Here is a 27,125-nt window from a genome sequence, read left to right on the forward strand (position 1 = left end):
TTTTTGGACCTTCACTATGCATGATGGGAGAGAAGTGTCTATAGAAACTAGTCTTATTGCACAAGATAGAAGGTAAGATAGAAGCTAAGCAAAAATGGGGCATGGAGGGTTCTGCCAGGAAATTTGACATAAAGAGGACTGAGATATTAGGACAAGATGAAAAATTATTTGTAACTGCCCAGATATATTTTTAAATTTCATTACTACGTCTGCTAATTTATATCTTGTTGGTCAAAAGATACCAAAAATACACTTTCTTCTTTAATAATGGACAATTTGGTTTCCTGAATTCATTATCTTCTTTCTTAGATCTCTGAAGAAAACTTTTTGTACTTCTCTGATTTTTTTTTCTTATTTCTAAAGTTTTTCATAAGCCTTCTGTGGTGCCTTTGTAAAATGTGAGTTGGATAAATGCAGCAGTTGATTAACCAGTCATGCTCAACAAGTGCTCATAAATTGCTTTTGTGTCAGCTATGATGGAAGTCTCATATAGAGTAACTGGATCCTGTCCCAGATGGTGTGCTGGTCAGCATTTTTATAAAATTACCTGGATTAGAATACTGATGGGTTACTTATCAGATTTGCAAGTAACAATAGTTGCTGGTGGGAGCAATATCATAATAAGACAGAATCAAGAGTATGAAGCATTGGGCCAAAATTAACACATTGGAATTCAACAGAAATAAATCTTGCATTTAGGTAACAAAACTCAGAAATGATGGTTGACATCTGGCTTGGCAGCAGTAAATGTCAGAATGATTTAAGTGTCTTAATGGATAATTATGAGCTAGCAGTATAATATGACTCAACCAAAGGTAATCCAATCTTGGACTGCATTAATACCACCTTAGTGTATAGGTTGCAAAAGTTATTGTTCTGTTTAATTTCATACTACTTGGACTACATTTTAAGTACTAGTATAGTTCAGGTCGTTACAACTTAAACAGGATATTGATAATTAGAGCACATCCAGATAAGATAAGTAGGATGGAGAGAGGGATGGAAGCCAAGATTGTGATGGTTGGCTGAGACAGTTGAGTATGGATATGTTTAGCCTGGAAAAGAGAAAATTTAAAAAATACGTTGTCACTGTCTTCAAATATCTGAAAGGCAATCACGCAAAAGCTGAAGATACTTGTTATCTGATGCTCTAGAATGCAGGCATCCCACTCTCCGTAAATTGGAGGTTTTTAAACAGAGGCCAGAGTAGCATCTATTAAGGATGCTGTCAACAGCACCCTGCGCTATAGAAATATCATTGAACAGGAAATGGGACTAGGTGATCCACAAGGTTTATGATTTCTGATTAAGGTTTACAATTTACAAGCTTTATCATTCTATGTTTCTTTGGCATTACTTCTACAAGTATACAGTGACCCAACTGTTTTGTATAAGGTTTCATTAAAATTCTTCCTGATTTGAGCAATCCCTGTGGTACTATGAGAATCCTGAAACTTTGGAATTAGTTCCATGTTTATAATGCATCTAATTTGAGCGTGGGTAGAAACCAAAGTGAGAACTATCCAGACAGGAGGAAGAATGTAGCCATCTGGATTTTTCATATTTTTCTTGGAAACTGTATGAATTCATGTGCAAATGCATATTGTTAAATGTTACAAACAATTGGCAGCATAAAACAATTAGCTTTTATTCATTCAGAAACAGAATATTTTACAAAAATCTATCATCTTTGAACCATATTGTTTTCTCAAATTACGGCATATGTTAAACTGGTCCTCTGCATCCTTCAAGGCACTAAACTGTCTCAACAAATTCAAAATTCTCTTCTTGATTACTTTGTTCTACTGAATCAAAATGAAATAAATTTTATTTTTTTCATGAATAAGTTTGCTTGTTTAAGCACTCTCAAATCAATTTAATAAAGGAATGGTCAGACCAATTCGGAACAGATAGATTACCTTTTAACTGGCACAAAAATTGATCCAGGAAGAAATCATTCAGGAATTTTCCCACACCCTACATTTCCTTGAATCATTTTCACATTTTTAGAATTCTAAAATAAAAGCAGTGCTTTATTAACCTGGATTTTAAAAATTTTGAAGAAATTAAAATGCAGCATCAGCTTAAGATATTTTGTTGCTTGAGATAAAGGGTTTATGTTACATGTATAGAAGCTGACTCTGTTCTTACTATGAAACTGGTGATGCACCAGAATCTCCTCCTGCATTTGGGAACATACTTTTTGGAGGTACACAAGCAGCTACTCGGCATGGACATTTCCTTCGTCCAGCAACTCATTACTACTCTCCACCTTCTAGCATCTGCTACCTCAGGCAATGCCTTATGTTCTCACTGGCATGAAAATAAGTATCCTAAACAGATGCTTTTGGAAATCTGTCTAGTTGTCCATAGACCATGCAGAAAGGAATAGAGAGACAGAGATTAATGCCTACTACACTTCAGACCAATTTATTTATTTAACATGTGTGCATTCTAGATGTTCCTGGTCAAACTCTGTGTGGATTCTAGTTGTTCCTGGTCAAACAGCTTAAATCCTACTAAATCCTGGGACTTACAAGCTAGCCAGCAGAGTGATACAGAACTTTAGTTGACTTGTAAAGATAGAGTCTTTCAAACATCTAGAATAATTACTTGATTGTTGAACTGGGCTTATACACACACAAACCCACCCCCACACTGATTTGCTTCATGTCTTTCATGCCAGTAGTATCCCTGTCATCCACTGAAAAAGATAGGCTGATAATAATATTCTGCAGTGCATACTAGGACATAGAGGACAATATAGACAATATGTATATGAGATATTTGGATATCATTTTAGCATTCACAAAACATAGGATACAAGTTTTATAATCACGAGATTGATCATTATAATCTTTTTCAGGCTCTTGATATTGGCTTTTGCTGAGGGAGGTTTCTCCCTTGGCTGCATTCACAAGTCTATGCTAGATGTTGCTCCCACATTCACTAACAAAAATTCTTGCATTGGGCAGGCTGTTGGAAGAGATGATCTCCAGCTTCCAACCCTTACATTCTATCATTCTTTTGAGTATGAAAAAGGACAGAATATTTTTTTCATCTACAAATAAAAGGTCAAGTCTCCAAGTACTGTTGTGCAATGAAACTATTACATGTCAGTAATATAAAAATAAAAACAGCAACAACTATTCCGACTATTTAAATATCCTATTTAAACATATCTTTGTTGTACAGCTATCCTGTGCTTCTGCCTTCTGTAAAATAGCAGTTCTTAGAAGGGTGGACGCTCTGGAGAGGTCTATAAAAGGAGATGTGTGCTTTTTTGCTCTCAGTATATGATGTCTGTTAACATACTCTGGGAGTAGTTCTTATCAATTATTGTTCAAATAAAAGAGTAATAAGATAACATGTCCTATTGAAATTATCATGATTGTGTCAGTTGGAACTTAATACTGATTTTATTATTAATCTGACCAGAAATATAATTTAGAAATTGCAGTAGTCACTGGTTTGGATACAAATTATGCCCTTAAAAGACTTTGAACAGAAAGAAAAACAAAAGATTTAGTAAACTGGTGCCTTTAACGCCTACTAAAATAAAACATCTGTGTTGAACTTCCTGGACATTTTTCAATCATACTCCCACACAGACTGAAAAATATGGATTGGCCACTCATATTGATTCCTCTTACTACAGTACTCACTGCTGTAATACAAATAGGAGCCAGCAATTATCTTTTCTTTTATACCTTAGTTAAGTGAGTGATGTTTTCTCTTCACCAAATAAACTGGAAGCAGTTTGCTAAAAAAAAAAAAAAAAAAAGATCTGCACCAGAAACTTTCTTTCGCTGCCAAGGGAATCCAAAACATTTGAAAAAAATGTAATCAGAAAAGCATAGTATTTAACAGAATGATACAGAATCAAGCTACAAGTAATTTAAATGTCTGCAATAATCATTATACTTTACATTTTACATGTTTTACATTCATTGTTTTTGTATAGCAACAGTTACACCAGAGGCAAACAAGGGAGAGGTGGTGCTAGAATTAGGATCATTCATGCTGAGGTCTGAGTCTGTAATTCTGGGACCCAGCATTGTACCTGTGGATTCTTTTCTGGGTGCCCTTGAGGCCCCTTAGCCCATACACCTCTGTTGTATTTGCAATGGCTAGATACTATGGCAGCTATTTGTAAATGGACAAGTCACTCCCATGGAATCCACGACGTGCTCTTAAAGAGCAAACTAGGACCATTAGCCATAGCATATGGGGATCCCTGCTTTAATTATACAGCCATAGAAAACAATCTCACTGTTAGGTCTTTAAAACCTTTCAGCAGAACAGCCATTGGGCATAGCCATATTAAAGGGGTCAGTTAGTGTAAATCCTCCCCAAAGCTTTAGCATGTTATTGCTTATTTAAAAGGACACTTTCTGACCTAATAATTTGAATCTTGACATTCATGAGATGTCATGAATTCTGCATTTGTGCCAAATTTCAAACTGATCTGACAGAAGTTACAAAAGTTGAATAAAATGGTACTAAAAGGTACAATTTACCCTTTTTGCAACATTACTTTATTGTTCACAAACTTTTGGTGATCTTTACTACTATCCTGGCAGTCCCACTCCTGGGTTCTGCAGCCAAATACAATCGGCATGTCTGTCACTGGGGCACAGTATAGATTCCCTTAAAGTTCAAATGGTCTGTGAAAACACCTGATACACTGTTTTGAACTGTGAGAAAAAAGAGCCCTCTAAAGTTATTTGGATTACTTCTGTCCAAAAGGAAGAATCTGGCATTCAAGAGCTTTGTTGGAGAGGATTTCTAAGTAAGCAGTTTCATGAGGATTGTATGCTAATTTTGCCCTTATTTGTAATTAGAAAAGAAACCATCAGAGCTGAATCATTAGACTGGAATTCATTTCCTGGGAGTAAATGTCATATGTCTGGGCAGCATAATTTAAATGAACAGTAAATTACAGGATAATTAGACTAAACTTTGTGGGATCTTTTTTTCTCTGTTGGCATTTTGGAAAAACTACATTGAAAACCCCTGTATTGTAAGAGTACATTATTTTTGCACAGAGAGGAGAATTAATGCTGCAGTCTCAAAAGTTTCCAACACATCTGTTTTGCAGCAGCAGAAGTGACCGATGCCCTGTTCCTTCCCAAGTATCATCATATTTTATTTGTTTCTTTGTTTATTTTGGGATCTTTTTGAGCTCATGTCCTCACAATGGCTTGTAAATAATGGCCTAATCAAATTTAGAGTTGCAAACATTTAAAAGCAGCTCTAACCTGGTGCCCTCCAGATGTTTGGACCAAAAATTCCACATTTCTTGGTATTAACCACACTGAATAATACAGATGAAAGTGGTCTTTTAGACCATTTAATCCCAGACATACTGGCAAAGGGTATGCAGCATACTGTCTTCCATATATTTTGGCCTACAATCCATCAGTCCTACCTTGTTTATTTGGGGTAGGGTGGGAGTAAAATGTTAAAGGTGGTTCAAGTATCACACTCATAGAGGAAACTGATTTTCTGAGACCTGGGTAGGCAGACTGGTAACTTGAAGTTTTCTTCTAACCCTAGTTCTGTAGTCCCAAACAATCCCAGAATCTCTGGGAGTTGGGCAGCATATAAATTTAATAAATAATAATTATTTTTATTATTATTATACCACTTAAATATAGCAGCAGAAGAATCTAATTTGGGTTATGCAGTGTTATTAAACAGCAATGAAAATATGTGTTACCCCACTGCCAGTATCAATATAAATATTTTGGCTTTTAAAGAACACCCAGATCCTTCCCCATTGGGCTGAACTTTCCAACTTTGCTGGCTCCAGTGGTATCCCTGTACTGTATCATTACCCATGATCACTGCAACCTTAGGACCACACACACAAATAAATTGTAGGACCTGGTCTACTCTCATTTTGGAACTCAATGTAGCCTTGCTTGCTCTGATGTCTAACGTCTGTTAGGAGAAGAAATAAAGGTTTGAGTCAGGCAGCATCAAAATCATAATCATAATATATTCTTGCCTGATTTCTCTGGGAAGCACTACTAAGTGTCTCTTGGATCATCTTTATGAGTTGTGGAAGGTTCAGTTAGGGGGCATGTCAGGTATAGATATTACTAGAGAATAATAGTTTATCCTGAATTGGGTATGCATTGTTAATATTTTATCTCAATTAGTATAACAGTTTCTGCAGTTTGCTTTTATACATCACCTGGAAGTTGATACTAAGGGCACATTTGCACTTACCTGAGAGAGCAAGTTCTGGGTTCATGCTGGTTTGATTCCTTGTTAGCTTAAGAAAATGGGGTAACTAGGCAGTGTAGATAAGAAACGTTCTTGGCAAATCTAAGCACTGTGAGGTAATATAATTTATTCCCTGGCTGCCAATTTGTTAGCATGCTAGCCAAGGTGTCCTGTCAGAATCAAACCAAAGGACAAACTAAGAAATAAGACAAGCATCTCCACTGAAAATTATCTAACAATCCAGGAAATAGCTTGAGCTACAAAAGAATGTGTCCCACACCCCCTTCCCACTCTGTGGGCCTCATGGTCATCTGTCTTCTACTCAGTATCCCACGGTCAAACAAGCATGTCTTGCAAGATAAGGATGCCATTAGAACACCAGCCCTATGACCTTGGAATATGAACAAAAAGATGTGAATGGAAGGGATAATATCTCAGTTGATCTCATGGGTAAGATTGATTTTTTGATTCTACCGGGAGGCAAAAAAATGCCTGGGAACTACCAAAAAAAAAAAAAAGACCAGTCTACATATTATGGATGCATCAAGGAAATTAGGCGATGAATGGGGCAAGACTGATTCTGCCTGGTTACCATATGATAAGCAGCTGCTCTAACAAAGGCAGATGTCTAACTAGGAACCCAGCTGGAGCCTAGCACATTGACACTGGATAACACAGAAGAGCTCTGAACATGAAAGAGGAAACCAATGCAACATCTGAGGAAAAAAGGCCATGAGTAGTGAAAGCTTCTACTGCAGCTTCCCTGTGTTGTACTATAAGCCCATTGTTGAGCTCAAATCTATTGTAGTTGCTTGGGAGTGCTCTTCCTCCTCTTCTATGCTACTGCAGAAGCATTTGTGCAATTTTTGCAGGCCCATTCTAGCCAAAGATGAAGGCTCTTCAGCTCTAAGTTGTGCCACAGTTCATCATACCACCTCAATCCTATGAAATGTACCTATCCTATCTGAACAATTGCAGTGGAATGTCAGTGAGGGACACAGTGTATGACAGTCTCCAGCCAGCAAGCGCTTCATCACTGCCACATCTTCGTTACTTTCTGAACCGTCAAAGGAGAGCTACAGAATCCAAAAGTGGACTTATAGCATTGTAAATCTTCCCTGGCATACTTGGATCCAGAGATTAGTTGTTCTGTCCAGCTACTGACATCTGTTCTGATGCTATGAGGAAGAGCAAGTCTATACTGTAATAGACAACATCACCATCCTGTCAGAAAGGCAAGCCATGAATCCTGCACAGAAACTCTTCATCACTGATTTCCGTAAGTTAGCTGGCAAAACCCATGACTGCTAAGTAATAGGTCTCTACCCTACTGATAGTCCTGAAGTCTTGACCTAAAGAGGGAGGGTGCTTGTAGAAAGATACCTTGTTCAGAGAAGATACCTGTGTGTAGCCATCCCAAATATTTATTTATTTATACATACTTACATATGATTTATATAGCTGTCCATCTCACATTAGTGACTCTGGGTGGCTTACAGGATTGAAACACACAAACACACCACATGTAACCCCTCATCCCCCCCCCAGCACCCAAGGATAAGCAGTGACCCCAATAACAACAGAACTCATCTGTTCACCTGTTCGCCTGGGGAAACAGCCAGATCAGCAAAAGGCTAACAGGGTTGGGAGCCATCCAAATCTCTGAGGGGATGTAATCTTAGAGGGAGGGGGCAAAATATAAATGCATATATAGCCACTGTTAAGAACTTTAGAAGCCACTTCTTTATAACCTTTTTCTTTTTTTCTATTTCCTTTCTGTTTCCTATTTTCTTTATTTCTTTTCTAAAATTAGAAAAACAAATGTTTTATATTTGTTTATATATATAAATATAACAAATCTCTGGGAGGATGATGTTCCGTGGTTAGGTGCTGCCACTGAGAAGACACAACTCCAGGGTCCAACAAGATGGCATAGTTTAATAGAAGTGACCCGGAGCATACCTTCTCTACTAGCTCTGGTGGGGCGAGCAAAAACAATAGGAGAATGGTGTTGATACTTTGTACCATTGGATGATAGGAAAACTGCTGTACTCTTTCCTGCTGATGCTGTGGCACACAGCTGTTCTGGCCTCATGCAGTAACATGTGATGGAAACACCCAAGAAAATAGACAAGGTTATATCTTTGTACAATCCTGCATATCAGATGTGAGGGAAATGTGGCCCATTATGCCCAATGAACAGCAGTTGGCAACATCAGTACTTCCCTGGATGTTAGAAGCTGTTAAATATTCAAAGAGCATTTGGGGGAGTTTGTGGTGGGGGGTGTGAGGGTGTGAGGGAGGCACAGTGAGACTTGGGGAGGGTGCATGGAGGTGCGCGAGTGGCCAGCATGGAACAAGTGCAGAGGGGCTAGGGGACGGTGCACAGGTGGGGAAGACTTACCCCAGCGACTTGTGACCTTCCCTGCTGGCTTCCACACTGACTTTCTGGGAAAGCCAGCAGGGAAGGTTGGAAATGGTGATCATGTGATTACAGGGTGCTACAACTGGTTGTAAGTGTGAGCTGGTTGCCAAATGCCCAGGTTGTGATCATGTGACTGCAGGAGTGCTGGGATGGCCAGAACTCCAAGAATCAGTTGTAACTTCCATTAATTCAGTCCTGTCGTAACTTCAAACAGTTGCTAAACAAATGGTTGTAAGTCAAGGACTATCTGCAGAAGTCTCCTGATTTTAAAATCAGGTTGAACTGTTAAAAATTTAAGCAATGTTATCTCATATCTTGTGCTACAGGCAGAATCAACCAAGAATGTCACCAACTTGTGGTGGAAGGTATATAGGATATGGTTGCTTTTCTTTTTTTAAAGTGTGAATAATCTGTTTGTTAGCCATTATAAAAGCAATCTTCTTGCACAGAGCATAGGACAGAAATAGAAAAGCCTTGTCAGCAGAGGAACATATTTCAGATTTTGAGAATAATTGTTATGTTCTCACAAAATGCAAACCACATTCCTGACATGGTTGACAGGGCCAATAACAAAAACACTACTTAAGATTGTAAGATGTCATCAGATTCAGTTTAACTCCTGGTAACTGTATGAGCAACTGCCTGCCATCCTGATCAGTCTTTGTAACTCTTCCCATGGAATTCCACAGGGGGCTTTTATCCAACCATCCACCTTATCTGTCATCTTCCTTTGACTGTGGCCAAGCATAGCAACCATTTCCCAGAAGATGAATTGAGACACTTATTCTCTACCACTCTCTCCGGTTTTCCAGGATGTTCTCTACCGACTCCCAGTCTGGCTTTGTTTTTTGGGATTACCAGAAGGGTGCAATTCTGAAAAAAGCAGTTACTCACCATTGTTATTTTCTAAAACGTACCTTCGGCCAAACATACCAAGTTCCCATTTGTGAAAAGAGAAAAAAAAAAATAAGCCAGAGGAATCAGCAGATAGGTTGGTAGCCACCATAGGAGGTGCCAGTAAACATACTACTGTCCACTGGCGTTCCCTTTGGTGGATTTTGGACAAGTGAAAAATAATACTTCACCTTCCTTTCCTCGTTTGCTCTGCTCACCTACTAACCGTTCTGGGATTCAGGGCACTGAATGTCCCTGCTGTATTTCCTAAAAATGCAATTCTGTACATAATGCTAAGAGCGTAGGCAACTAGTGCCATCTATGGGTCGGTTTGAAAAATTAAAAATGGTTAAAAACTGGAGAATTCCGTGTGCTATAAAATTGGTATTTTGACATGAAGCCCAACATGTTTTGGCTAAAATCCTTAGTCAGGATTTCCTGGCTGAGCAGGGATTTGGACTTGGCTTCCAACAAATTAAATGCACTAGTGATGGCAAACACAAGTACACATTGTGCCAAGTATCCAGGGACTCATGTAAGTTATTACATCCTGGTTCACATCCCATAAGCCATGGTTTACAAAGCACAGTGGGTGGGTTCCCACATGTTGCTAAGCAAAATGCAATATGACTAACTGCAGCGTGTGAAACCAATAACATTCCTTCTACAACCATAATGTTTGTAAAATCAGTTCCTCTGATAATCTTCACAGAACTGGGAGATGCTTTCATAACTGGCACAGCAGTGATGGAGCAAAGGCAGCTATGAAATAAAGGAGTGTGGTCCAAGCAATTTTGTATTTTATATCAATAGAAATTTCAGTTCTGAATAAGAACCAAGCCTGTGTTTCACTGATATAATTTTACAGCTGCTTATGAATAAGTTTTTCCAACTTAGAGAGATCCTTTGGCAAGACATTTTCCTTTACTTCAGTGTTTATGCCTGAGTAAAAGTAGGGCTATTATATCTGGCCTGCAAAAATCCAGACAATCGCTGGAAGGCAGTAAAGATGTAGTGCTTTCATATCTCTTTGTTACCATTTCATAACTTTCCTATTTGACTAGCTGTGTAGCTGTACTGAGTGCAGCCGGAAGGGCAGAGAGGGGTCGTATGGGCTCACTTCAAGCTTCCACGTATGTACTGCAGAAAGCTTTCCATCCACAGACTTGCAGGAGCATCTACCCTGGGGTCATACAAAAATGACGTTGCGCCATTGCAACGTAAGCCTTGCCCTTTGGTACGAGCATCTGTTTCACACACGGAGTTTATTATTAGTGCTCTTTTATTATTTACCTGACTAACTTTTGCATCCCACCCAGCTCTAAAGACTCCAGGCAGCTAACATCCAAAAGTAAAACTCACAAAATAACAGCAACAGCAACAACAATAATACTGTTTATATCACAATAATAATATAAAATCAGAAAAACAAAAATAACAGAATACCTATAACAGTTAGAACAAACCGCATCTCTCAAGCTCCAAATGCTCTCTTAAACAACCAGTATTTTGTTGCTGTACAAAAATATAGGAATTGGGGGTGGGGGGCAGCATATTTCACAGTGACAGGGCAGTTATAGAAAAGACTTACTTCCAGTCCTAGCCACTTTTATTTTGCTGAGGAGAAGAAACCCAAAGTGTCCCCTTACAGCTGAATTGAACAAAATGGGGTAGATTTCCTAGGGAGCAGATGATCCCATTGGTAACCTGGACTTAAGTCATGTAAGTCTTTATAAGTAATAACCAGCAACTTGAATTGTACCTGGAAACAAACAGGTAACCAGGGCATCCCTTATAGTATCAGTGTAATGCTTCTGAAACAGCTCTTACCTGGGATCGTTTCATTTCAAGTAGCCTTCAAGGGTAGCCACAAATCAAACATCTTTAGTAGTCCATCTTCAAAGTTACAAGAGCAATGTGGAGTCCTTGGGGTTCTCTGAGCTTGGTTCTTTTTTTGCAAATGTTTCATTACCCGGCTAGGTAACATCTTCAGTGCTAAAATGGGATGGGGTTTGCTCTCTGTTTATATACTGTGGCATGCCCTGCCAGTGTGGGTGGGGGTGTGGGTTTGGTTTTGTTCCTCTGGTAGTTCCTTGATTAGGGTATTGTTCACTGCTTGCTTGTGTGCCTGGTGATAATCTCTGCTTATCTGGGTGATGATTGCTGATGAGAAGATGTTCTGGTCTTTTGTTTTCTTTTCTATTGTCTCTTTTGAATAGTGTGTAGATGCTGTTTATCTCTGTGTGTCTGTTGATTGCTGCCTTGTCTGAATACCAGGCTTCCAAGAATTCCCTTGCATTTTTGGATTTAGCTTGGTCTAAAATGCTGACAGTTTCTCAGTTAAAACTATGGTTAAGTCTGTCCATGTGTTATGAGATTAAGGAGTTTTCATCATGTCTTCTGACTGCTGGTTGGTGTTCATGGATGCGCTCTACCAGCCTTCTGCCTGTCCATCCTACATAGTGTTTGTTACAGTCCTGTAGAGCTACACATATTCGCCTCTATTAGTAAGAGCAATGAAGAGTTATCACTAAAGCCGCCTGCTCCCAAAAGCAGAATCTGGGCAAATTCCCTCCCAACCCCCACCCCACCCCATCACATTCCCCACTTATGGTGGAGACATGAGTCTAGGAGGATGGTCAAGTTGTTGACCTCCCATTTCAAGAGGAAAGCAACACTGCCCAGAATTAGCAAAGGGGCCATCAGAAACTCATGCTTTCTGGATAAATAGCTACTCTGTCTTGCTGGGATTCAGCATCACCTATTTCATGCTAGTCAGATCCTTAGAGTCTAGATACTGGTTCAGAAAATCCACAGTCTTCTGCCTGATCCAGGATAGGTATAATATTTTGATTGATTGTATTGATGATATCTTACCCTGAATCGATTGATGACTTTTTCCAGAAGTTTCATAAAGATGTTAAGTAACATGGGAGAAAACACTGAGCATTCCAACACCCCATGTGGGGTATTCTCTCATTAATATTGCAAAATGTTTAGCAAACCTCTCACAGCAGCCTGAAGGAAGGCTTCCCCAGAAGGTTGGAGATAGCCTTAAACACAACTGATGGAAGACATTCTGCTGGTGCTGTGGTGTTTCTGTCACTTCATCTCTTAGAGCTCCTTGGTGAAAAATGGAAGCCCTTGGGATCAGCTGACAGGAGAAGCCACTTGGGGCAAGCTTGTCTAATACCCTCATCACCTCTATACAGTATCCCCATGACCAACAGGGGATGTGGAAGAACTGCTCCCTAATGAAATGCTATGCAGAGTTTTGACAGGGCATTAGCATTAAACTCACACTAAACTTTGGCTCATGTTTCAGAGGGATATCATTATAATCCTGGGCTTTTTACAAAGTGCAAAGGCAGATTTATTCATAGAAAGGCAAAGGTAGGTTTATTCTTCATTACTGTGCAGATATACCTTGCATAAGACAGCAGTACCTGAGAACTTGTGTGGATTGTCATTTTCAGGGCCAGCCAGGACTACTTGGACAGCAAGGATCCCCTGGGCCATCTGGAGTGGTGGGCATACCAGGACTGCCAGGCCACAAAGGGGACAAAGGTGAACGAGGTCGACCAGGCATAACTGGACCCAAAGGAGAAGTGGTAATTTTAAAACTTCTAAGAAGTCAACCTCACTGTGAAGAACAAATGTAAGTAAGTAGGTAATTGCATCATGTGTTCCTTTTCATTATAGGGACAAAGAGGAGTCACAGGGTTTCCTGGTGCAGATGGAGTTCCTGTAAGTACTTGCTCTTTCTGTATACTGAAATTTGAAAGTGTCGTGAGAGTATTTCCTGTAAATAATTCAAATTATTATAAATAAATAATGCATCTGATAAAATAAATACTTAGCTCATTTTTTTCTCTAACCAAACCAAAATGGCTCACACTAGTATAAAATACAAGATCAACATAAAAATAAAACCATAACCATTTTTTAAAAAGTTATTTAGACGATGGCTGAAATAAATGTTTTCAAGCTGCTTACAGATAGGCAATGCTGATGGATTTTCATGGGGCAGAATCCCATGCTCTTGGTGGATCTTGGGTCTCAGAAATAGTCAGGAGAGCAGAGCAGAGAATTAATATTATGCATACTGAAGAGAAATCCTTTTTTTTTACTGTTTACTTATTTATTTACTCGATTTATATAGCTGCTAATCTCACTTTTACGTGACTCTACGTGGCTTACAATAAAACAAATAAAAACACAAAATACATAATACAGAACAAAAATAAAAGCACATAGCAGCCAGGCATGATCTAACCTATCATCCATACAACCAGGAGATGGGCTCTAACCCACACCCAGGGCCCCAGGCTCAAGCACAAAGCCAGGTTTTCAAGCCTTATGAAAAGCTAACAGGGATGGGGCCAATCTAATCTCAGGGGGATGATGTTCCAAAGGGCAGGTGCCATGGCAGAAAAGGCTCTCCTTCTGGGCCCTGCCAGATGACACTTTCTAGCTCACAGTACCCAGATCGTGCCCTTCCTGCCAGATCAGATAGGATGGGTAGAAACAACTGGGAAGAGACAGTCCCATAAGTAACCCAGTCCCTAAGCCATGAAGGGCTTTAAAGGTGACAACCAGCACCTTGAATTACATCCAGAAGCACACTGGAAGCCAATGCAGCTCACGGAGCAGTGGTGTCACATGTGCCAAGTAACTGGCACCAGAACTGCCTGCACCACTTCATTTTACACCAGTTGAAGCTTCTGAATACTCTTCAAGGGCAGCCCCGCATAAAGCACATTGCAGATCTGGAGGTCTCAAGGGCATGAGTGACCATGATCAGGGGCCCCTGGTCCAGGAACAGGCACAACTGACACAGAGCCCTAAACTGTGCAAAGGCCCTCCTAGCCATAGCTGCCATCTGCTCTTTGAGCAGGAGCTGTGAGTCCAGGAGTACCCCCAGATTGTGCACCAGGTCTGTCTGGGGCAGTGCCACCCCATCCAGAACCAAAGACGGAAGCTCCCCAGAACTAGGAAGTCCAAAAACCCAGAGCCACTTAGTTTTGCGTGGATTGAGATGCAGCCTGTTGCACCCCATCCAGGCCCCACAGCTTCCAGGCACTGAGACAGAACTTCCATGGCATCCTGGGGTGGAGATACAAAGCTGGGTGTCATCAGCATACTGATGATATCTCACCCAAACTATTGAATAACCTCACCCAGCGGCTTCATGTAGATGTTAAACAGAAGGAGAGAGAGTACCGAGCTCTGAGACATCCCACAAAAGAGGGGCTGCCAGCTGGATCTCTCCCCCATCAACACCAACTGGAACCAACTCTGGAGGAAGGAAGAAAACCAGCACAACACCGTGCTGCCTACTCCCAACTTCCAGAGCCGAACCAGAAAGATACTGTGAATATGGTATCAAAAGCTGCTGAGAGGTCAAGTAGAGCAAGGATGGCTGCGCTACTCCCATCCTGCTCCCGCCAGATGTCATCCAAGAATGCAATCAGTGCTATCTCAGTTCCATACCCAGGCCTGAACCCTGACTGAAAGGGGTCCAGCTTATCTGCTTCTTCCAGAGTCCTCTGAAGCTGCAATGCAAGAACCTTCTCTACAACCTTCTGTAGAAAGGGAAGGTTGGAAACTGGATGAATATTGTCCAGAATGGTAGGGTTTAGTGATGGCCCCTTGAACAGCATTTAAACAGTAAATAATTTGGTGTAAATTATAAACGCCTGTTACTTCACCCTTCATCAAATTCTGGATATGAGAGCCATGAGAAATGTAGGGGGAAGCATTCTTAGGCCAGTAGTTTCTAACTCTTGCCTTGTATAAAATAACAAGCAAAGTACATTTACTCCTAGACACTTTCACAGAAATCCCCAGACAGATTTCCCAGTACTGGCTTCCTCTTTCATGCCCTTTGACATCAGACTTTTTTCACCACCCACATGCATCAATAAAATGAAATTCCAAATGACTATTTTCAGCTACTTGGCCATTCACCCACTCTTCTAATGAGTTTTGCTGTGCAGAGCTAAAGCTAGAAAATCCTTTTCCTCTTCTACATGTGGAAGTTGCATTAACTTTCATGGGATTTGCCTTCAGGCAGCAAACGAAAGGGAATATAAGGTCATACAAGGAAAAAACAGCATGCAGACACTGCAGAGTATACCCTGAAAACAGAGAAAAGGAGAAAGCAACGCATGTGATTTTATGGGCAGTGATCACACAGGTTTACTTCACATGTTCTAGAAAACTAACCAGTGGTAACTTTCAAGTATGAAGTGAAATGGAAGATTCGTTTATCATATATGACAAGCTTAATATAGCTTTCTGTTTTTTACCCCAGATCTCTAATAAGAATAGCCCATGGCTTAGATAAGCATGAAGGAGCCAGAACACTCACTATCATTCGTTTTTTCCTTGTTTGGCCCTTCTTGGAGATCTCCTCTTGGAGCATACGTGCTCTATATAAAGGATATAACCTCTACATAGAGATATAAAAGATGTAGCCAGGTGGCAATATTATTTCCTTGATATGTACTCACCTAAAATGCTAAGTAGCTGCTGTATAGTTGAGGTAACTGTCTATAGCAGTGTTTCTCAGCCTTAGCAACTTTAAGTTATGTGGACTTCAACTCCCAGAATTCCCCAGCCAGCATGGGGAATGTTGAAGTCCACTCATCTTAAAGGTGCCAAGGTTGAGGAAGACTGGTCTATAGGAAGTGAACAGAAGGCATCTATTCCTTCAAAATGATTGGCAGTAAGATGCAACATCCAGCCAGGGGCATTTGGAATTGGAGTTATCTGACATAAAAGTTTTCACAGTTTGAAAAATTCCATTTTGAGCGATTCCAGACCTTTTTGAATTCAGGAATGGTTCACTTTCTTCACTAACCTATCTCCCCTGTCTTGGTGATTTCTCCTTATTTTATTTATTTTTTATTTATTAATCAAATTTATATGGCTGCCCATCTCACAAAAAGTGATTCTGGGAAGCATACAACAGTCCAATAAAACAATAAATACAGTAGTTATTAAAAACATCAAAAAATTAAAAAATAAATGTTTTATAGTTTGTTTCTCCTTCTGAGAACCATTCTCCTGAGCGTGTTATTTGAACATCCTTTTCTGTCAGGTAGCATTGAATTTGTACATTTTTCTGCTCCAAGACTGAATCAGCAAACTAAAAATCCCTTGCCCTCTTCCAATGTCATGCCCAGTAATGCTTAGATTTTGGGGTAAGCCAAATCCTTGAAAATAGAAGTGTCCAATAATAACTCCTACCTTCTGTAACCATTTATCATTTTCTCTTCTACAAGTTGATATTAATATCAGTGGGAATTGCAAAAGTATAAATCAAATAAGAATAAAATTTGAGTCATTTCTTTTCCTTTGGACAGAAGGATCATTAATGAAAGGTAATAGTGGCTTCCTTCTCTTCTCTTCCTCAGTTCTAAAACTCAGACATGAAATAAAACAAAATGCCTGCATGAGGGGAACTGCATGTATAATACAGTGACTTACTTTCATGAACAACTTATAGCATACTTACTGAAACCACGGAGTTTCAGAGTTAGGATATGTAAGGGCACATTGATAGCATTCACGCACACTTTTTAATGATATTCATCTATTCATAGATGTCTATCATCGCACTTTTTTCATTCCTCTCCAATATTCTAAAACTATGTTGGAATATATTTTTTTAATTATTAAAAAAAAGATTCTCCCATTCTTATAATGCTAAAGGTGGTATTTTACAATAATCTTCAGAGTTTCACAACTTGAACAAATTCTCAAGCCAACTTTTTAGCATAGTATCAAGCAGCTAGAAGGTACTTCTCCACATGCTACGACACAGTCCCTCTGTGGTCCCAACTGGATTATACCCAATGAAGGAAGCACCGTTGGCCCCCTGCTGCAGTACCTGGGCTTCAGTTCATGGAACGGTGATCTGCTGGAAGAGACATATACAGTGTCGGGGATATGAATCCAGTGGCACTGACTCCTTGGCTCCTCATGACCTCGTGACTACAAGGGAGCAATGGGTTGGAGATGGAGAATTAAGGATTTACTCCTCTTTATCTATCACTCTTAATTTAAGGTGTTGCTAACCTCACGTTACTTCCTTCTGATTTTGATCCAAGCGCACATAAGTAAGCACGTGCTCTTTGACTCTCCTCCTGATAAATACAGTTAGCTTGGTGCTAGGTTTTGCCTACCTGTGTACAGTAATGTATTTCCTGGAAAAAGGATCTCCTTTTTATTATAGTTACTAAACCTACTTCACTAATCATTTGTTCAGGTCAGATCAGGTCATGCACACACAGAACACATCAGTCTCCAAAATGTTACATAGAATACAACCTCAATAAGCGATTCTTATTCACTTGATGTCATATTTAAACTGGATTTCAGTTACCTTAGCTAATGCGAAGGTATTAAAAATGTGTCATTCCTCCCTACCCATTGTCTGTGCATGTCTGTTTCTGCTGATATCTGTACTGTATTGCCCTTTCTAGTTATGTATTTCTTTTAGTGTTCTCAGAGGCATCTGGTTTGAACTACAGAACAGTATTCTTAATCGAATAGTATTAAGTATTACTTTTTTCCCATGAAGTGGTTGCTTGCACTAATGGTGAGAACATTTAAGAACTCCATGAAAGCCAGGAAGAAGAAAGCAAAAACAGCAGGTCAGCTGATCATGCTTGTATTTATTTTGTCTCCACAGGGTCATCCTGGTCAGGCAGGATCAAGAGGAAAACCAGGCCATGATGGTTGCAATGGGACCAAGGGGGATCCTGGTCCACAGGGAATTCAGGGATCTGGAGGCACTCCTGGTTCTTTTGTAAGTTATGAACACTGAATAGGTAAACGTAAATCAAGAGTAGAAGGTTCCCTTCCACTAAGTGAGAGAAAAGTAAAAGGGTTTCTAGTGCTGGAGGAAGCCTAGCATTCTTGTGAATTTGCCACATTAGGATTATATGCTGAAGTCCTACAAAAACTGCATTGCCTAAAGCTGAAAGATATAGGTAGTGTTCAATTTACGACCAGTTGTTCAGCAACCATTCCAAGTTATGACATTGCTGAAAAAGGAGAATTATGACCAGTCCTTGAAATTGCAGCCATCCCAGCACCCCTGCAGTCACATGATAGCTATCTGGGTGCTTGGCAACCCATTCCCACTGGTTGCCAGGCACCCTGAAATCACATGATTGTCATTTGCAACCTTCCATGCTGGCTTCTCCAGAAAGTCAAAGGGAAAGCCAACAGGGAAGATCGCAAGTTGCAGGGGTAAGTCTGCGTCCCAATTGCTGGCGTAAGTCAAGGGCTTCCTGTAATTATAAGAAGTAAATTCCAGATTAACTAGTACTCATTTTGGAAAACTTTGGAGTTCAGTCATCCTGTGTGCCCACAATATTAGTTGATTAGTTGAGGACCATGATTACAATGATGATTAAGAAAGCGGGGAGGGAAACCATAATAATTTATGGAGCTTTTTAAAAAGAGGAAACTTCCTGTTTTGTTGTTTTGAGACACAAGTTGCAAGAATAATTGCTCTTTCTGTGCGGAAACAGCCTATTCAGTTTCACAGAAATATATAGCATATTTTAAAGTGAAAAAATAATTAATTTTCCTATTGTTAAGTGAGCAGTATCTGTGAAAACAAGATACCTTGTTGAGGTGGTTTTTGGCAAAAAACCAAAAAAACAACCAATCTGCTATTCAGAGAAATACTGTAGAAGTATGGTTGGATGAAGGATCATCTAAATTCCTAATTTATAGAAACAGCTTTGTTGCTTTGAGACAAAATTAGATGACATTTGTAGATGTATTTGCTCTTTCTCCTGAAGATAACCCATGTTAATTTCAGACAGGGGAAGGAGTTTGACTGTGTAAACAGCTATTTTAATTTACTAATGGACAATAATAAAGGTTTACTTACAAGAGAATGAGCAGCCTTTGAAGGAGCTGTGGTTAATGGAGTGCTGAGGATCTATGATTATTTTATTCTGAGTTTCTTTATAGTTTAGGGAGTTCTTTTATTTATTTTTTTCAGCTGCATGAAGGCTCACGTTACAGCTTTTGTAGGTCCAGAGCTCAAGCACGAAGGGTATAATGGTACACTTTACCAGGGCCCAGAACACCAGGGGGTCTAGTCCAGATGGTGATCCCATTACCACAACAGAAAGGCTTGAAATGTACAGTGCAAGTTAGCTCCTATCTACAGAAGTCCCCGCTGTGAGATTTGCTGAGAGCAATCAGACACAGAAACATCATTGTGCATCTTGAGTTGTGGGACAGCCCAGGCTCCTTCTTCAAACAGACAGTGCGTGTGCAGTGAATTCTAGGGCTTACAGCTAGAGGGACAGTAGGATTTTGTGCTTCCCTGCGTGACACGCTTTCTTAAGAACCAAAAGTCCCGAAATGCCATGTTGTGCATATGGAGAGAGGGTGACAAAGAACCATATTACAAGGATTGATACCAGGGATAGTGGAAGCAAGCCAAGTTTCACAGAATATACTTTCTCTCACACACAGTTTCTGTTTATAAATAAAATCGTGCAGCCAGAAACACAAGGAAGCGAAACAAAATATAAGAACAGAAGCCAAAGGAGTGCTCAGATTTTTCAGATTAGATAAGGCAGGACTGCAGTCTGGCTTAGGCAATAGGGAAGTAGTAGATGAACAACAGCAAGAGGAAAATAATTTTTAGAGCTATTATACATTTGCTTTCTTATCAAATGAATAAACACTGCAGTCTCCAGACCCTTGGATGCTTGCACTAATTAAGCATTTAAAATGAAACATCCATGGTATAGCTAAAACAAATAAAATTATACATCACTATCCATACATGAGTCAAACTGAGCATCCTAATATTCACCACAGACCTTCCAAAACTGGTTTTAAGAAGTTTCCAAAAGGCCAAAACAGTGGGGACTGATCTAATTTCTAGAGGGAGACTGTTCCACAGAGTAGATGCTGCTACTGAAAATCAGCAACTAGGAGCCTCTGTCCTCCATACTGCTGAGAAGTCTAAAAGGACCAGAGGGACACATTATTTCCATCCAGTGCCCAACAAAGGTCATTCACAAGAGTGACCAGTTGCTGTCTCCCTCATATTCCAGGTTCAGATAATTTACTTTGTCTAGAATACACCAGAGCTGCCCAATGACCAGTTTCAATAACCTTCCCCAAAAAGTAAGGTTAGAGACACGGTGATAGGTATGGGTCCAAACTGAGTCCAGGGAGACCCTCTTAAAAAGGGGGTTTTGCACGGCCTCTTTTGGGACTGCAGATTACACCCCCTCCTGAAGTGAAGAATTGATAATCTCCCAGAGCCATCCTGTCACATTCCCTCCTGCACCCTGAAGGAGCCAGGAAGAGTGCATGTCCAAGCCACATCCCCAGGCCTATGTCTTTGGCAGTATCAACTGATGAAGAAATACTGCCAGAGTCAGTCAGTAATGTCATCACCATTGCTACCACCACCAAACGAAAATTGGCAAAAACAACGGCAACTGCATAGTCTTGCACAATCTGATTTGTGTTTTCTCAAACAACCTGGCTTATAGCCTAAACTGACAACAGAGCCTATCCAATAATAATAATAAAAAAGTTCCATCTGTTGTCCTGATGTTTCAAGAAATGCAGAAGCTGGCAAAATCAATTCCAAAAGATTTTAGTGGGCATATATTTTCTGAATTTCTTCTCAGATGTAAGTTTCAAGTGGACAGCAGTTATCAAAAGACTTTTTGAAGCCTTTAGCAATCAAGGGGTGTTGTCGTCCGGGAATCTCTGGTGGCCTTCAGGGGCATTGCTCCACAAGTTTCTGGCTGTGAAATGCTGTTCTTTAGGTTGGGTTCCTGTGAATAGTTGGGAGTTCTGCTACTGTACCAGCCTCTGTGCTGCGTGGCAACCTCCCTGCCTGAGCTGCTTGAGGCCACCTCGGAGCTGGCAGTAGAGTTTCCCAGACTTATGGTTCTGGGGGACTTCAACCTGCCATCCCATGGATGGACCTCGGAGGCGGCTCAGGAATTCCTGGCCACCATGGCAGCCATCGGCCTGTCTCAGATTGTGCGAGACCCAACCCGAGACAGTGGCCACATGTTCGATTTGGTCTTCTTGTCGGAGCAATGGCAAAGTGATCTGAGGGGAGATTTACAGCTTTCCCCCTTGTCATGGTCAGATCACGTCCTGGTGATCCTGAGTTTCTCCTATGCCACCCCCCTTCGCAGGGAGGCAGGACCCATGCGTCTGGTCTGCCCCCTGGCACCTGATGGACCCGTTGGGGTTTCAGAGAGAGCTGGGGGGTATTCCCGTGGATTTGCCGCACAGTCCAGCGGAGGCCTTGGCTGCTCCCTGGAATAGAGAGGTGGCCAGGGCCTTGGACATCAGCCCCGACACTCCCCGTGGTTTACGGACGAGTTGAGGGTTCTGAAGAGGGTCAAGAGACATCTAGAGCGCCACTGGAGGAAGACAAAGACTGAATCCGACTGAACACAGGTTAGAGCCGCTATCAAGGCCTACATTGTGGCAATAAGAATGGCAAAGCACCATTACTTCTCTTCTCTTATTGCGTCCACAGAATGCCACCCGGCGGCCCTGTTTAGGATCGCTAGGTCCCTCCTTGGTAAGGGGGATGTGGTTCATTTGCAGGGCTGCATGGAGAAATTTTTGGAGCATCTGTAGGACAAAGTTGCTTAGATTCGTTCCACGTTGGACTCTGAGCATGGGGCAGGATCTAGGGAGATACTGGGAGACCGTTCTTACCCAGTTATCTGGGAACAGTTTGATCCTGTTGATCCTGAGGAAGTGGACAGGATCCTGGGGACAGTGAAGGCCACCACTTCCCATCTTGACCCATGCTCCTCCTGGCTGGTGAAAGCAGCTCGGGAGGTGACATGTGGTTGGATCCAGGCAATGGTTAATACATCCTTGCAGGAGGGAGTGTTTCTGGCTACCTTTAAGGAGGCATTGGTGCACCCCCTCCTCAAGAAACCCTCCCTGGATCCTGCTGTACTGGACAATTTTCATCCAGTCTCCCACCTCCCCTTTTTGGGGAAGGTGGTTGAGAAAGTGGTGGCTTCACAGCTCCAAAGGGTTCTGGTGGAAACGGATTATCTGGACCCGTTCCAGTCAGGTTTCAGGCCCAGTTATGGAATGGAAACGGCATTGGTCGCACTTATGGATGATCGGGAGCGGGATGGTGGAAGTGCGACCATCCTTGCTCTCCTTGATCTCTCAGCGGCTTTCAATACTGTCGACCACGGTATCCTTTTGGGTCGCTCAGGGAATTGGGGGTGGGTGGCACAGTTTTGTGCTGGTTTATCCCCTTTCTCCAGGGCCAATTGCAATCGGTGGTGATAGGGAGCAAGAGGTCCCACCCCCCACCCCTCCTTTTTGGGGTGCCGCAGGGTTTGGTTCTCTCTCCACTCCTTTTTAACATCTACATGAAACTGCTGGGTGAGATCTTCCGTCATCATGGGATGAGGTATCATCAGTATGCTGATGATACAGTTATACATCTCCATGCCAGGTGAAGTAAGTGATGCCGTGACCGCCTTTTCTCAGTGCCTGGAGGCTGTAAGGGTCTGGATGGGGAACAACAGGCTTCAGCTGAACCCTGATAAGACGGAGTGGCTGTGGGTTAATGGCTCCTCTGTATCCGGGACATTGTCATCTTTGGTGCTGGATGGGGTGGCACTGCCCCAGACAGACCCAGTGTGTAATCTGGGGGTCCTCCTAGACTCACAGCTCCTGCTCAAAGAGCAGGTGGCAGCTGTGGCAAGGAGGGCCTTTGCACAACTTTGGGTTACGCATCAGTTACGCCCTTTCCTGGATCGGGGTGTCCTTTGAACTGTCACTCATGCCCTTGTTATCTCCCAGATAGACTACTGCAATGTGCTCTACATGGGGCTACCCTTGAAGAGTATCTGGAAGCTACAGCTGGTCCAGAATGCAGCCTCGCGGGCTATTTTGGGAGCCCCAAGAAGGGCCCACATAACACCGTTGCTCCGCGAGCTGCATTGGGTACCAGTTTGCTTCTGGGTCTAATTCAAGGTGTTGGTTATCACCTTTAAAGCCCTGCATGACATGGGACCAGGTTACCTAAGAGACCACCTCTCCCCCATGACTTCAACCCATCCCACCCGATCACACAGAGAGGGCACGCTTCGGACCCCCTCAGTAAAAGAACTTTGATTAGCAGGGTCCAGAAGGCGGGCCTTCTCTGCAGTAGGCCCCGCTCTTTGGAACATTCTGCCCCCGGAGGTGCGATTGGCCCCCTTACCCCTGGCCTTCCGGAGGGCTTTGAAGACCTGGCTCTGTCACTTGGCCTGGGGTGGGGAGGGAATACCTCAAGCAGGGAGATGGCTAGCCCCATAGTGGCCGGCTGTCCCCAGCCCGATTTTCCATCTTCTTGGATTTTCCTTTTTTAGTATTGTTCTTAATTCTAGTTGTATTATGTATTTTATATACATTTATAGCCTTAATGTTTTTTGTAAGTTGCCCAGAGTCCCGCACTGGGGGGAGATGGGCGGGGGAGAAATCCAACGAATAAATAAATAAATCGTTACAAAACTAATAATTGCTCAGATCTGATTTCCATTTCTTTCACCCCCAACAAGTGAAGCACCCTCTGCCACAGACCAGGTTACCTAAGGGACCGCCTCTTCCCCATGACTTCAACCCATCCCACCCGATTACACAGAGAGGGCATGCTTCAGACCCCCTCAGTAAAAGAACTCCGATTAGCGGGGTCCAGAAGGCGGGCCTTCTCTGTTGTAGCCCGCACTCTTTGGAATATTCTGCCCCCGGAGATGAGATTGGCCTCCTCACTCCTGGCCTTCTGGAGGGCTTCGAAGACCTGGTTCTGCCACCTAGCCTGGGGTGGGGAGGGAATTGTCAGGTTCAGCCCAAAGAACTCCATGAGACAGTACAGATACAGTTCTGTTGCGTTTATTAGCTTCCACCTCCAAGACAGAATCTCTCCAGACTGAATCTAAACTTCCCAAGCCAGCAAGCCCAAACACCATGAATTCCTTAGGGTGGTGCCAGTCTCATCTTCTTAACCTTCCCATGCTCCTGCTGGGGGCTAAGGAAATGCTTATCTCCCCAAGTGCGGCCTTCATCAAACCATTCCATCACAGGAATATTTCAAGCGTGGGGATGGCTAGCCCCATAGAGGCCTGCTGTCTTCAGCTCCAGATCCTTCATCTTCTTGGACTCTTCTTTTTTATTAATGTTTTTTTTAAAACTGTTATGTTTTATGTATTTGTATGTATTTATTGTTTTGATGCTTTGTGTGAGCTGCCCAGAGTCTCCCACTAGGGGGAGATGGGCAGAGAGAAATTTAATAAATAAATAAATAAAGCTCTCTATTGTTTTTTAATATTGCTTATTTTCTGAAGGCAGACAAAAACTATGCAATATTCTGAGGAAAAGTAAAAGCTATGAAAAAAATGTGAAGAAATGGTATCAACTATATATAGCAAACCTCTTGAACATGAACTGCATAGAACATAAAAGGTGCTACTGTTGGCGGACACGGAGAAGTCAAATGACACTGAAAAGCAAATATTAACACAAGCATGGGCTGGCCTCCAAGGTGTGGGACGCCACCTCTGGATTCCTGGATCTGGTTGCCTAGGCATGCCTCATTTGCAAGGACACTGGGAGTATGACCAATTGGGTCCATAAAGTGGCATGGAACTCACAATGAGAGCCATGGAATTGCTGACCATCAGAGTCTGTGAAGTGTCCCTGTCAATGGCACAGTGTGGTTCGGCTGATTATGGAGGTGTGGCGGGATGGGGGGCACAACTGCAAGTTTGTACTGAGTGAGAAGAATATCTCTGGCCTCATAATGGTGGGGAAATGTTTTCCTGTTTTTCAACCATTGTTTTCAGGGGGGTATAGCCTGGAAGCCACAAAAGAGAGGATGGGTGGCCAGTTTGGTCCTAGAATTGAGTTTGCGAATTGCTAATTTACTGCAGATTTTTCAGTTTGGAAATGGTCTCTAATCAGCCCCATTTTTCTCTCTCTTCTCATTTGGATGGTTTAGAGTAAGCGGAGAGCAACCTGCAGTACCAGCACCACAAGTGGCCCCTCAACCTCTCTTTTGCGATCTCTGAGGATTTTTTTCTTAGTTGACCCTTGGAATAATTCCAATTGCCGACAGCCAATGGGATGATTCTTCACATTTTCAGGAATCACATATAAATTAGGGTGTAAACCCTAAAGTCATCTTGATGTCCCCCACCCTCCAAAGTAGCAGGAAGGATTCTGTATATGCCCAGCTCTTGAACTGATAAAATCCTCAGGAGCACAGAATCCTAGGGTGGGAAGAGACGTTGAAGTCCCACACCTGGCCCAGTGCAGGAATCCCCAGACCATTCTGGACAAATGGCTGTCATTTCTGGCTGTCCATGAAAGCTGAATATTTTTATTTTCAATCACTATAGGGAATCCAGGGACCCAAAGGTCAGAAGGGGGAGCCTTTTGCACTGCCTCCAGAATTAGCCATACTGTTCAGGGTAAGTCTCTGTGAACAATTATAATCTGTTAGAAAAGTATGTTTTCCTATTCACTTCACTTAAGTATCTCAGATGTTTCCACATACATGAAAAGACTATAATTTTCCAGAAGCCTACTTTTCAGTTGTTTCAGCTTCTTTTATACTTTATCAAATACAGTCTTGGAGAGGCCATACTGAACATTTCCTATAATATTTTTCCTTAGATTTATTATTTAGCAATCATAAATGAAACAGCCACCTTGTGGCTTTCATTTATTAAACACAGCAAATTTTGGGGTTCAAAGAGAAGCATGTCTGTATACTCTTTGAAGTTGCTGAGTCAAACCAAAGTGTTCATAGACAATGATTCTTCCATTAGGTCTGTGTGTGTGTGTGTGTGTGTGTGTGTGTACACACAAGGAACTTAGTTTATTTTAGTTACATGTGTACATTTCATTGTATTTATAAAACTTGATTTTTAATTCACTTTTAACTTTCAGATTTTATAAATAATCACAGAGGTTTTTGTAAGAATCAAGACATCTAAAAAGTACTGTCCATGGACATCTGAGAGTTAGTATGAATTATGTTCAAGTTGTCTAAAATAGCATTTTCCATTTTAAATTGTTCTTCTCTAGGGAGACCCTGGTGACCCGGGCTTGACTGGCTTCATAGTAAGTAGCATTGGGATAGATAAATTTTGATAATAAAAATTAGCTATCTGTAAAAAATAAATAAATAAGGGCAATTATTATTTTGAAAAAAAAATCTTTACTTACAGGGACCTCAAGGTGCTCCTGGTCTGGTGGGTGAACCTGGTCTAGAAGGAGACCCAGGTCTTCCTGTAAGTATTATGAAATGCTGAGATTATAACAGTAGTTTGACATTCTTTATTATGGTCAATAACTAGAAAATTTCAATAAAACAAATAGTAAAACAGTAAATACAAAAGTCATCAATAAGACATAAGGCAGACCGATGATAAAGAAATAGAATTAAGCTAAGTCATACATTCTTGACTTGTTCTATAGTCAGTTGAACAAAATTTCACAATATTGAAAAAGATTGTGCTATTCTGAT

At 41.4% G+C, this 27,125-nt stretch overlaps 1 protein-coding gene across 1 annotated transcript in view; it reads left to right on the forward strand.

Annotated features, from left to right (window-relative positions):
- COL4A2 (collagen type IV alpha 2 chain) overlaps nucleotides 1-27,125 on the forward strand; it is a 180,401-nt gene that overhangs the window by 72,170 nt on the left and 81,106 nt on the right. The window contains exons 5-10 of the mRNA XM_088133404.1: nucleotides 13,030-13,164; nucleotides 13,256-13,300; nucleotides 18,255-18,371; nucleotides 25,993-26,064; nucleotides 26,684-26,719; nucleotides 26,827-26,889. Of these exons, the coding sequence (XP_087989530.1) occupies nucleotides 13,030-13,164; nucleotides 13,256-13,300; nucleotides 18,255-18,371; nucleotides 25,993-26,064; nucleotides 26,684-26,719; nucleotides 26,827-26,889 (468 nt within the window). The remainder of the gene's footprint in view (nucleotides 1-13,029; nucleotides 13,165-13,255; nucleotides 13,301-18,254; nucleotides 18,372-25,992; nucleotides 26,065-26,683; nucleotides 26,720-26,826; nucleotides 26,890-27,125) is intronic.

This window comes from Python bivittatus, unplaced genomic scaffold (genome assembly GCF_059951505.1).
Source record: "Python bivittatus isolate LINGU-HERP-01145 unplaced genomic scaffold, Pbiv_v1 ctg000020_np1212, whole genome shotgun sequence".
NCBI classification, from domain to species: domain Eukaryota; kingdom Metazoa; phylum Chordata; class Lepidosauria; order Squamata; family Pythonidae; genus Python; species Python bivittatus.